At 41.8% G+C, this 13,469-nt stretch overlaps 1 protein-coding gene across 1 annotated transcript in view; it reads left to right on the top strand.

The window, feature by feature from the left end:
• The first annotated feature begins 241 nt into the window (after window positions 1-241).
• The window catches only part of LOC145397113 (ionotropic receptor 21a-like), a 29,854-nt gene continuing 16,626 nt past the window's right edge, over window positions 242-13,469 (top strand). The window contains exons 1-4 of the mRNA XM_080270314.1: window positions 242-447; window positions 9,304-9,432; window positions 10,510-10,696; window positions 12,867-13,049. Coding sequence (XP_080126440.1) covers window positions 242-447; window positions 9,304-9,432; window positions 10,510-10,696; window positions 12,867-13,049 — 705 coding nt within the window. The remainder of the gene's footprint in view (window positions 448-9,303; window positions 9,433-10,509; window positions 10,697-12,866; window positions 13,050-13,469) is intronic.

Genomic DNA, 13,469 nt, shown 5'->3' with positions numbered 1-13,469 from the left:
GATTATAGATGTTAATTAAACATGATATATGTAAATGACTGGGAAATAATTGTGATACTGTAAATTATTACATTTTGTACTAATGTTACTTACTTTTGCATCAACCAATCTCTTTTCTACATTTACTACATATTTGACCCACTTCAAAATGTGGTGCGCATGGACATCATTAATGAAGTTAGGATGTACTTCACTAACAAATTAATGTCGTCAGCTGCGGCAGATATCGTGGTGCGTGACGATGGTATTGGTCTGTGACAACCCAGCCTTCCTCTCCACCTTTGCCGACTCATCCCTCAAGGGTCGCCTCCTGCAGTGGTCCACAAGGCTCATCATCGTCACCCGCCTAGCACTGCAGCAGCTGAGGCCACTCATGTCCACCAAATACACCTTTGCAAATATGAGTGTAGTTGTGGTGGCTTCATCTGAATCGAACAACAATTTCGGGTATGAATGATGTTTTCCAGTTAAAACTTATTACTTGGATTATTATGTATCTCCAAAGTACTTAAATGACTAAGAGCCCTGATGCAGCAACAATTTTAAGATTGCACACGGTGTTATTTGGATGAAGCTCGCTAAGGCTAGTGTAGGATCACTTACAGGAGGCAGTCACTAAGTGTGTGTTCACACTGAGGCTGGAACCGATATTTTGCCTACACAAATTGTTGGATCATATACACTGGGACAGAAATTGAAAGACACAGATACTATTTCACTGATTCACATGCTAAGCATTCTTAATTGTTACATGCAATAAGTCTGATATCGAGACACAGTAGAAAAGAAGTGTTTTGCTTTTGTTTTTGTTATTTTCAGCTTTCATGCCTCCTTTGCATTCATACATTACATTTTTTGTGTGTGTGAGGAAGAAGGAACCAAAGGCAACGAGCCCGTAAAACTGTTCCTTCCAAGAGAAAAACAAAATACATGAGTGAGCCAAATTCAAGATCCGATCATTTCGAGATGCCTGGACACACTGCGTTTGAAAGACTGGAGATCATAGGAAGCAGGAAATACAGACAGAGGGAGACAGTTCCAGAGCTGACCTGTTGCATAAATGAAAGACTGGGAGTAGCGGTTAACTCTTGCATTAGAGAGCTGGACAGAAAAGGGATGAGAGTTTGCTGTTAGACGGGTGCTACACGCCCATCGTAGAGGTGAAGGAATGCATGAAGACAGTTCAGAGGAGCAGTGGTCATTGAAGTAGCGATAGAAAAGAGATAAAGATGCAGCAGTGCAGCGAAGAGACAGAGGTTGAAGGGAGTCAGTAAGAGGAGGAGAGTTAATGAGACGAAAAGCTTTTGACTGCACCCTATTATGAAGAGCTGTATGTGGGGAGCCTCCCCACACATGAGAGTTGTACTCCACACAGGGGCGAATAAAACCCCTATATAGAGTCAACAATTGTGCAGGGGTAAAGAAGGAATGGAGTCGGCTTAGCACACCCAATCTATTGGAAGCAGATTTTACAAGAGATGTAATATGATCTTTCCAAGATAAGTCCCGAGTAAATGAAACCCCAAGCATTTTCAAGGATGATGCAGGATTAAGCTGAATATTATTAAACATTAGTGGGTATACTTGTGGAAGATTTTGTTGGGTTGATAGGTGCAAAAACTGAGTCTTTGATGCATTAAAAACAACTAGATTATTTTTACCCCAGTCAGAGATACGAGCCAAGTCAGACATTAGGTATGCCATAGCTTCATCCCTTGTTTGTTGAAGTAACTGCTGAGATGGACGTTGCGGGAATTGAATGGAAGGGTCAAGGGTGGAGTCATCAGCGTATGAGTGGATAGGGTTAGATGTACAGCTTAGAAGGTCATTGATGAATAGAAGGAAGAGAGTTGGTGATTGGACAGAGCCCTGAGGAACACCACTGTTAATAGATCTAGGAGAAGAACGATGGCCGTCTACAACACCGGCTATAGAACGACCAGAAAGGAAGCTAGAGATGAAGGCACAGATAAAAAGGACAGAAACCGTAAGAGGGCAGTTTGGAAATTAAAGATTTAAGCCAGACTCGATCGAAAGCCTTTGAGATGTCAAGTGCAATGGCAAAGCTTTCGCCAAAGTCCCGAAAGGAGGATGACCAAGAGTCTGAAAGGTAGGTGAGAAGATCGCCTGTGGAGCGTCCCTGACGGAACCCATACTGACGATCAGAAAGAAGGTTGTGATAGGAAGGATGCTTTAAAATTTTTCTGTTAAGAATAGACTCGAAAACTTTTGAGATACAGGATGTTAAAGCTATTGGACGATAGTTACAGGGTTGGGAATAGCCACTCTTCTTTGGGACTGGCTTAATGAGAGCAAACTTCCAGCAAGAAGGAAAGGTACAAGTTGTTAGACAAAGGCAAAAGAGTTTGCCTAGGCATTGTGTAAGCACAGAAGCACAGTTCTTGAGAACAACAGGAGGGACTCCATCAGGTCCCTATGCCTTATTAGTATTGAGGCCTGTGATGGCAGAAAATACATCAGCTGAAGAATTTTAATGTCAGCCATGAGGAAGTCAGAGGGGGGAAGTGATGGAGGAACAGCACCGGAATCGTCTAAGGTGAATTGGAGGAGAAAGTCTGAGCATAGAGATCTGCTTTATCAGTAGAAGAAATAACTACAGAGCCATCAGAGTAGAAAAGAGGAGGGAAGGATGATGAGGTAAATTTGTTAGAAAGGTTTTTGGCAAGGTGACAGAAGGAGTGGGAAGAATTCGAGTTAGAGAGTTGAGAGCATTTAGTACAGATGAAATTATTTTTAGCAGGACGAAGAACAGACTTAGCACGATTCCGGGCAGAAACGTATAAAAGATGTGATTCAGGGGTGGGTTGGCTCCAGTACCTTTTATAGGTCTCCTTGTTGTGGACAGCATTAGAACAAGCATGATTAAACCAAGGCTTTTGTGCATTAGTCAAAGGGTATGAGAAAGGAATGTATGCTTCCATGCCCGAGAGAATAACCTCCATAATGCGCAAGGCACACCCTGATGGCTCAAGGCCATTGAAACAATAATCATTCCTGGGAAAATCAAAGAAGTACTGCTTGAGGGACTCTCAATCTGCAGCTCCAAAGTGCCACAATCGACGTTTCTTTGGAGTTTCTACAGGCCATACTGGAGTGATAGGACAGGTTAAGGTGATAAGGTTGTGATCGGAGGAGCCCAACGGAGAGAAAAGATTAACAGTGTAAGCAGAAGGATTAGTTGTAAGGAAGAGGTCAAGTATGTTGGAACTCTCTCCAAGGTGGTCAGTGATACAGGTAAGGTGATGTACAAGCTGATCTAGGTCATTAAGGAGAGAAAAGATGAAGGCTTGTTCACCAGGTGGATCAGTGAAAGGAGAGGAGAGCCAAAGGTGGTGGTGAACATTGAAATCTCCTAGAATGGAAATTTCAGAGGAAGGAGAAATGGATAGAATGTGTTCCATCATAGAAGTAAGATGGTCAAAGAACTTTTGATAGTCAGTAGAATTAGGAGATAAGTAAACAGCACAGATATATTTTGTCAGAGAATGACAGGAAAGCCAAAGCCAGAGTGTAGAGAATTCAGAAGAATCGAGTTCAGGAACACGAGAGCAAGGTAAGTTGTTGGAAATATACACACAACAGCCACCTTTGGCTTTGAAATGAGTATAGAGAAAGTAGGGGGATACAGAAAAGGGTCTGCTGTCAGTTGCCTCTGACAGCTGAGTCTCAGTTAGAAAAAGAAGGTGAGGTTTAGAGAAGGAGAGGTGGTGCTCAACTGAGCGAAAGTTAGAGGAAAGGCCACGCATGTTGCAGAAATGAAGAAGACAGTCAGACAGTGGTTCCAGGCATCTTGAGTCGTCACCGGGAGAGGGGCAGAAGGTGGGGGCATTTATGCCCCCCCCCCCCTTGGGGACTCCGAGGCTACGTTATTTGATGCCATTTTTTCTAAAATTTTGAAAAGGAAGTGTGGTGTGTACTGTGCATGTAGTTTGGTGTTGATAGTTAGAAAGACTTGTATTGGAGAGGATGCTGGCCTACTCTCTGTGTTATTGAGGCACTGAATACGAGTATGTTCGGTTCTGGCTTTAGAGTGAACGCTGAGCTAGGTCCAAAGGTGCTCGACCTAGCGAATTGTAACTTGCAAATAATGTACATACTTCACAAACAGTACTAAATTTCACGTCAGTTGCTGTCATTGTCATGTTATTGTTGTAATGTCACCTCTTGTCAGTGCTGTCATGTCTTTGCTATCTCATCTAATGTATTTCATGTCAGTGCGGCCATTTCATACTCATATCATGCCACGTTATGTAATGTCACTGCTTTCATGCTATATCATGCATGCCGAGTCAGTACTTCTCATAACTCATTGCTAGTACGTCATGTCACTTCATCTCAGTGCTTTCATGTCACCTCATGCATGTCATTTCAATATTCTTATCATGTAAATTAATTGTTGTCATATCTGATGAATATTAGTGATGTAATGTTTTATGCCATGTTAATGTTTTTATGTTAGTGCTGTTATATCCTGCTATGTCATGTCATGTCATACCAGTCAATCATGTCAGTAATGTCACCAGTTCATTCAGTCAGTCAGCAGCTTCTCTGAACTGTCCACTTGCATCTCTTCACCACTACAGTGGGTTTATAGCACCAATCTAGCAATAAAGTCTCATCCCTTTTCTGCCCAACACTCTAATTCAAGTGTTAACCATCAGTCCCTCTCCTTCATATATGCAACATATCAACTCTGTAACTGTCTTCCTGTCTGTATTTCATACTGCCTATGACCTCCAATCTTTCAAACACCGTCTTTCCAGGCATCTCGAAATGAACAGACCTTGACTTTGGCCCTGTTATCTAGTTTTTGTTTTTTCTTGGAGGGAACAATCTCGCTGTCTTCTGGCTTTTGGTTCGTTCTTCCTTGCATAAAAAATAATAATAATAATATCTGGCAGACCGAGATATTTTCCACAAAGTATCCCCTCTAATTAAGACCTGTCTTACCTACAATAAAGGTAGCGGCGGATGCCATGAGGTGCTTAGCCACTGTGATCATCTCCGTAACTAAGGTCTCTCAGCCTGTAACCGGTTATTTGTCCACTATCCCGGGGTATAGTCGGCTAAAAAAGTCGTGTCTTCGTTCCGAACCCCGTAAATATTCGAACAGATAAACCGAAGCAGCAGAGATAGCCTCACAAGACTGGCAACTGTGTCAGACCAGACGGTGGTGGGGGTGAGTGGTTTGGGGTGCCATGTATTACTGTCGGGTGGAAATTGTTGGGAATAACATACTGGGTAATAGGAATACAATCAACTATCGTCAATGTTATGTCACTAAATGTCTAAAGATGCATCATTCATCATGAATTTACATGTAATCAAAATATACTGCAGTTTCATATACATGGGTTGTCATGTCTAATTCATCTTTGATATTTGGAATACTTCAGAGGACGGAATAACGGTGGAATACGTTTCATAACAAGTGTTTGGAATTTAATGAAACGTCACGAATATGATATAAAAACAACTTTTATTAGTGGTAACTAGAATCTCCCGTCTATTTCCCGTCGTCCAGTATAGATAACTGAATGACTGTGAAGATATGACTGTATGCTGGTGGGTGTATATCTTGGTTTTATCACCTTCCGTAACACCTGTGGCTGGGTTTCCCCATATATATAAATAAGACTAGATGCCGCATCGCCCATTCTTCAGTACAGCAGCGGTGCGTCTGTGCGGCCGCCATCTTGGAGCGGTCAAGCATGTAATAGTGGGGCTTGTTTTAGACTGAATTCAGACTGTGAGAATGAATGTTGCTGGGGAGGAGGGTGGTGATGGTGGTTATTGCCGTGGTGGTGGTGATGGTGGATTTCGTTGAGGTGGTGGTGATGGTGGATTTCGTTGAGGTGGTGGTGATGGTGGTTTTTGTTGTGGTGGGGGTGATAGTGGTTATAGTACTGATAGTGGTGGTTGTTGCTGTTATGGTGGTGGTGGTGATGGTGGTTTTTGTCGTTGTTGTGGTGGTGGTGATGATAGTGATTTTTGTTGATGTGGTGATGGAGATGGTGGTTTTTGTTGTTGTTGTGGTGCTGGTGGTAATTGTTGTGTTGGTGGTGATTGTTGTGTTTGTGGTGATTGATGTGGTTGTTGTTGTTGTTGTTGTGGTGGTGGATGTTTTTGTGGTGGTGGTTGTTGTGGTGGTGGTTGTTGTGGTGGTGGTTGTTGTGGTGGTGGTTGTTGTGGTGGTGGTTGTTGGTGTGATGGTGGTTGTTGTGGTGGTGGTTGTTGTTGTGGTGGTTGTTGTAGAGATGGTGGTTGTTGTGATGATGGTGGTTGCTTTTATGGTGGTTGTTGTGGTGGTTATTGTGATGGTAGCGGTTGATGTGGTGGTAGTTGTGGTGATGGTGGTGGTTGTTGTCGTGGTGATTGTTGTTTGATGGTTGTGGTTGTTGTTGCTGTTGTGGTGGTTGTGGTGGTGGATGTGGTGGTGGTGGTTGTGGTGATGGTGGCTGTTGTGGTGGTTATTGTTGTTGTGGTAATTGTTGTTGTTGTTGCTGTGATCGTGGTGGTGACTTGTGGTGGTGGTGGTGGTTGTTGTTGTTGTGGTGGTGACTTGTGGTGGTGGTGGTGGTTGTTGTTGTTGTGGTGGTGATTTGTGGTGGTGGTTGTTGTTGTTGTTGTGGTGGTGACTTGTGGTGGTGGTGGTTGTTGTTGTTGTGGTGGTGACGTGGTGGTGGTGGTTGTTGTTGTTGTGGTGGTAACTTGTGGTGGTGGTTGTTATGGTGGTGGTGGCGGTTGTTGCTGTTGTTGTGGTGGAGGTTGTTATGGTGGTGGTGGCGGTTGTTGCTGTTGTTGTGGTGGTGGTTGTTATGGTGGTGGTGGCGGTTGTTGCTGTTGTTGTGGTGGAGGTTGTTATGGTGGTGGTGGCGGTTGTTGCTTTTGTTGTTGTGGTGGTGGTGTGGTTGTTGTTATTGTTGTTGTTATTGTTGTTGTTGTTATGGTGGTGGTGATTGTTGTTATTATGGTTGTTGTTGTTGTTGTTGTTGTTACTATGATGGTGGTGGCTGTTGGTGTTATGGTTGTTGTTGTTATGGTGGTGCTGGTTGTTGTTGTTATGGTGGTGGTGCAGGTTGTTGTTATTATGGTGGTGGTGGTGGTGGTGGTTGTGGTGGTGGTGGTTGTGGTGGTGGTGGTTGTGGTGGTGGTGGTTGTGGTGGTGGTGGTTGTGGTGGTGGTGGTTGTGGTTGTTGTTGTGGTGGTGATGGTGGTGGTTGTTGTTATCTTTTTTTTTGTTGTGGTGGTGTTGTTGGTGGCGGTGATGATTGTTGCTGTTATGATGGTGGTGGTGGTGGCGGTTGTATGGTGGTGGTGGTGGTGGCGGTTGTTATGGTGGTGGTGGCGATTATTATGGTGGTGGTGGTGGTGATTTTTGTTGTTATCGTGGTGGTGGTGGTTGTCGTTGTTATGGTGGTGATTGTTGCTGTTGTTGTTGTTGTTGTTGTGGTGGTGGTGGTGGTGGTGTTGTGGTGGTGGTGGTTGTTGTAGTAATGGCTGTGGTTCCTGGTTTATCTGAAAAGTGAACTCGGTGGACTGCAGGTATTAAATCACGAGTAATATCACATTTAGCACCTTTACTATGCGGTGTAATGCTAGACTGCACTGCTAACAACAACTACAGCATTCATTAACCCACCTCCACCCCCAAACCACTCACCCCCACTACCGTCTGGTCTGACAGTTGCCAGACTTGTGATGCTATCCCTTCTGCTTGGACTTATCTGTTCGAGTATTTGCGAGGTTCGGAAAGAAGACACGACTTTTTTGGCTGACTGTACAAGACCACTACATCACGCAGGTTATCATCGATTCTTCCCCTAGGTGTTGCTTTACTTACTCATAATACCTATGATCCCACAAAGGGGTCATGGGCACTTCAGTTGTGTGGTGTCAGCTGCCTTCAGTAGGATTTGCACCCTAGCTCGAATGGGTTAGCAATTTGTACATAATAATGCTAACCACTTGGCTGTGATGTGAAAAACCTGAGGATTATCTTATTAAATGCTTCATGCAGAGAACGACTTTCCAATTTGTTTCAGGTTCACGTTAGACTTTTTTTTCTTACTTGAGAAATTCTCCTTTAATATGAAAGGGTTAACTAAGACTCTGTCAAAACCTTCCAATTCGCAAAGTTTCTCAGAAGCTGACTTATACGATCAGAAGATATTTAAAACCAAACAAACACACCACTGAAGGAATGAAGATAACATTTTCCTTGATTACCTGTCCCCGCCCGGGAGGAACTCGGGGATGGGTAATGTTTTTATTCGGTTTGTCTATTCGTTTGTTTGTTTGTATGTCTATTTGTCTGTCTGTCTGTTAACAACTTTAGATGAAAACTATTAAATACGATTCTGATAAAATTACAGGGATGATGGGGTATGACCTGATCACCTGATGAAATTATGGGCTAAATTGGGCCAAGGCCCGGGCTGTAAGGCCAAAGAGAGAGAGAGAGAGAGAGAGAGAGAGAGAGAGAGAGAGAGAGAGAGAGAGAGAGAGAAAAGGATGAGTAAAAATCGTTTTTTTCGCCGTAACTAATTTCAAGTTCGTCATATCGACACGAAACCCCAACCTAAAGGTGCATCTTTCAAATTTGCATCCCATAACATGCCTCATTCCTGTACATCGGAGGGTCATCCCCAGTTAGCGGTTGGGAGGTCAATGTCAGGTGGGTCGGCCCTAAAATGTCTAATGGGCATAAAATCGTCAATTTTCACCCGATTTACTCCAATTTTGATATGTCACATCTTTGACTAGATATCCTGTTGTGTTTATACATCAGCACTAAAATTACCCGGGGACGGGAATATTGTGCCTTGACACCGCTTCTTGTTTGTTGTTTTACTTAACTTCTTATGGAATATATTCTTTCTGGCGAAGACTGAGAATCCCAAACATAAGGATAAGTAGAACCATAATAAAATGTCCTTCCTTTATAGACTCATCGAAATGTTGTGGTAAATATGTTCAGTAAGGTGTTCTAGCGCTTACAATGTACAGTAGGTTACCATATTTACATTCACCTTTCAGGGAAAGAGCTTATTTATGTTATTAATTATTCACCCCAAATTTTGATAATTATTATGGAGGTTATTTTTTTAATAAAAAATAATAATGTTGGGTATTTCCCTACTTCCCTAAGGATTTGGAAAATTTTTGTCAATAAACATATAGGATGTGATGTTGGATAATTGACGGTAGGAAATTATAATTCTACAGCCCATCAAACAACGGTTTAAAATGCGCTATAATGAAACATTTTTTACGTTACAGATACCACGTTTATGTACACCTACCATTTGGACCTCACGGACCCGAAGTTTTACGGGTGGCTTCCTGGACCAGACATGGAGGACTAAGGCTTACATCTGATTATCCTCTTTTTCCAGAGAAGTACAATAAGTAAGTATATCGCTTAGTACATAAGATAAAAGAACTGGAGCTTCAACTTTTTTCCCTATTCGTTGGTACCTGCAATGTTCTTCCATGTAATACAGCGTATTTGGATCCACTTTTATAAACAGTAGTTGAAAATGCATAAAACAGTTCATATAAAATAAATTATCCAAGGTTATACGCAACTATTCTGAGGTAAAAGTTACAAAGCAAAGTCAAGTGTTTAGCCTTTTAACTCGAATAGTTGTTACTTATTGTGGGCCATACTTGGTGGAAAGGTTTGAGCCTAGCCAAGGATGAAGTAATTTTTGTTTTAGCACAAGAAGTCCAATGCAGTTTGGTTCTGTTTTCGGAAAGACAAAATTATATACATATATTCAGACAATCGGTATATCACCCTTCCAAAACTCGTGACAACACCTGCATGTTTGACAGACACCCTACTTCCTGTAATCCTACGGCTTAAGCGGCATTAACAACTTACAAGCCTCAAAGAACGAATGATGTAACGAGCTGTCATATTCCTGCACAGCTTTAACGGTGCCACGGTTCTTCTGTTATCAGCTACTTAGAAGCTATTATGAATGAGAAGTAAAAAAAAATAGAAACAAAAAAATAAAAAGTTGACTCGCCCCAACTACAATAAACTACATATAGAAGCACAGGTGTTAATGTAAGTCTATGAGTTATTATCTAGTTTTCGCCCTGATAGCGTACGAGTGGTATATACAACATGCAAGCTCATACTGATGGATAGCTAAATAAAATCGTGTGGTATATGACAGACTATACCACAAACAAGGTCTTGTAGATGAAGTGGTGTAGGTGACTATATACAACCTTATGATTTCTTTTCTACACTTTCCACGGTGCTTTTGGTTCAGGTAGATTCATGGTGCATACGATAACCCATACTATCATAAAGACTGCATCATACAATGGAGACTCTCAGAGCTGAAAGAAATCTGTGGGCAGCAAGATGAAGAAAATAATAATAATAAAAAAGCTTCATCTTAGAGAAAGGATTTACATGGAGCACACTTGTGATGCAGTGATAATACAAGCCACGTTTTTCCCCAACAGTTTCCACGGTGCTAGAGTTCGAGTGGCGGCAACAACCGCCAAACCCCTATGGATGGAGAGGCAGGAGATCACCCCAGATGGCCGGGTAGTGATTCACCGCTCAGGGATAGATTACTTGCTCTTTGAAACTGTGGCACAGGCAATGAATTTTACCTTTGACGTTATACCCATCAAACTTTGGAAGAAGGTAAAAACAAAAGAATGCTTATGTCTGTTACCATAAGCCGCTAAGTCCCCCCGCCCCCCAAAAAAAAAAAAAAAAAAAACGAGTGGGGATGGGGGATACCTCTCTTAACCATTAACATGACCTGATGATACTTTGTGGAGAGAGCTTGGACTGAAGATGATAGGCATTTGAGATGGAAACAGGATTCCAGGGATACGAATCATGTATGTAGAAATTACTATATGATCTATTGACACTGGGCATACTGTTCGCTGTGCTTCCTCTCTTGTACCTTCTCACTCCTTGTTGTTGAATCCATTCCTACTCCATTCTTTGGTGAAAAAGGTGAAAATGATGAGAAGTATACAGAGTGAACAAATGTGCTGGGGATGGTAAACTTATTTCTTGTACAAGTAAAAGGTGTCCTGAGTAAATAAAAAGATCTCTTGCCCTGTGCCCATGACCTTTGGAATATTGAGCTAAAAACAGAATCTCTCCATTCATACTTGATCTGTTGGCCATCCACCAAGTTTAGTTTAAAGTGGGTCAAATGTATTTTCGTTCTCTCTATCTTCTGATCTTGATTTTGGACATATCGTTCTGAAATTTGATTTTTTTTCCATCCTTGGCTAGCCGTAAACCCATTCACCGTGTTTGATACACATGAAATACAAAACAGTAGGTATCTTTTACCAAAGACCAATTGTTCAAAAATCTAAATCGCTCCTTCTCCTGTCCCTCAACTCTTCCACAAAATTTTGTCATAATCGTTTCAAAACCGATTAAACTGAGATTATCGTTACACCATGACTTGGTACCTTTTCTTTCAACAAGGATTTCTCTGATGGCCATCAACCGATATGGCAAGTTTGGTACAATTTTGTAGTATCTATTTTTTTTTTTTCACAATTCGAGAACAAACAGTAAACAAACAAGGCTCAGGGAGACTACATTCCACTTCTTTACAACCTGTAATCTTATCTGGTAAAGGAAATATAAAGGATTTTGGGTTTCAAAAAGAGAAAATTAGTCAAAAGTTGGCCATCTTGGATTTGAAAAGACAGTTATCAACCTTCTATACGTGGCCCTACAATCATACAAAATATGAGAAAATTCCAACGAATGGTTTCTGAGATACAGCGTGGAATGGACGAATGGACACGACCTAACATAAGATTTCACTTCAGGAGAAACTAAGTGGAATGACAAACCGAGCCAAACACATAACCCCATCTCGCTCTCCTGCTCAGCTGTAAAAGACAGTCATATATAAAGATATCTGTGCGTGTGTGTGTGTGTGTGTGTGTGTGTGTGTGTGTGTGTGTTGATTATTTAACTCATGGTCGCGTTTTCTCTAGTAGTGCATACAGTCTAACCCTAAGATTGTTGTATTCAGCTGGGTGAATCACAGATGTGTGGATGTTAATATCAACACCATTAACATCTCATGATCATAGCAGCTTAGCATTCTGTTCATGGTATCGTCAGATGTTTTTATTCAGCTGTGATTGCGTTATTACAGTCTGATTGTTAAGTTAAGCTAAATACACTTCAACACCAAACTTCCAGTAACAATAGAAAAAGAGTATAACGTGTGAATAGTTACAGAGATACATGGGAAATCAAGACAGATTCCACATTAAGTCTGTTTCCCACTTGTACCTGTTCGCCTGGCTGGCAGTACATTTGGGAGACTGGACGTAAATTGATAATTGTATGTCAAATTACTGGAGGAGGTGGAAATAGCAAAAACTCATACTGTGTAAATAACGCGTGTGCAGACGTTACCCATCAACCCGCAATCGACTTCATATCCTTCTTTCATCTTCTCATCTAACTTGGAGGGTCTCATGTGTCGACCTATGCAGGAGCTGGGTCTTACCTTTCACTGTACAGCTCTAGCGACTGCAGTATAACACACTTTCCTCTACTACCACTTCCAAAACTTTATTTTTCATTGTGGATTGCAGGGAACCTATCGGTTTTGGATATGTTTAGAGATACAAATATAAAAATTTAGAGATACACACACACACACACACACACACACACACACACACACACACACACACACACACACACACAGATAGAGATAGATAGAGAGAGAGAGAGAGAGAGAGAGAGAGAGAGAGAGAGAGAGAGAGAGAGAGAGAGAGAGAGAGAGAGAATTTAATCATGTTATAAATGGCAGGGTATGGACCTCACCTCTCAACGCAAGGTCCTGACAGTCCCTGTATACTTCACACTCCTCTACCATGCCTTGGAGAACATTGATTTCACCGTGGGCTACACTTATGGGTTCTACTGCTTCGCTATGGCCAAACCCAAGCTTGTCACCAACTGGCTCAATCTTTACTATCCACTGTCAGGGGATGTTTGGGTCGCTACCCTTGTCGCTCTGCTTACGATGCCAGTCATCTTATATATAGTAAGTTAATCTTATCTATGCGATGGTGATGTCAGTATTAGATTGCAGCTATTTTTAACAACATTTAATTTAGGTAAACTCATCTACTTGGTTAACTAATTCCTCAGTATTGTAACATTGTTAGGTCTCCACTCTGCAGTAAGCAAACCTAATGTATTTCCTCAGTTGCTTTTTTATTGATCTTCTTTCTCTCTTCGAAATACTTCTCACCTTGTTAACACTCTTTATTCCTTCGCAAATCAGCTTCATACTTGGCACAGGACAAACTTGTCACTTTGGCCATTACCACCAGACCCGATAGTTATCGCCCACCTAGCGAGATTATGTAACAGTCTGCTTTGTGCGTGTGTGTGTGTGTGTGTGTGT

This window comes from Coenobita brevimanus, chromosome 40 (genome assembly GCF_032717465.1).
Source record: "Coenobita brevimanus isolate Jiangsu-jjx chromosome 40, ASM3271746v2, whole genome shotgun sequence".
Classification (NCBI taxonomy): domain Eukaryota; kingdom Metazoa; phylum Arthropoda; class Malacostraca; order Decapoda; family Coenobitidae; genus Coenobita; species Coenobita brevimanus.
The sequence above is the reverse complement of the archived record's forward strand: the minus strand, read 5'-3'. Positions and strand labels throughout refer to the sequence as shown.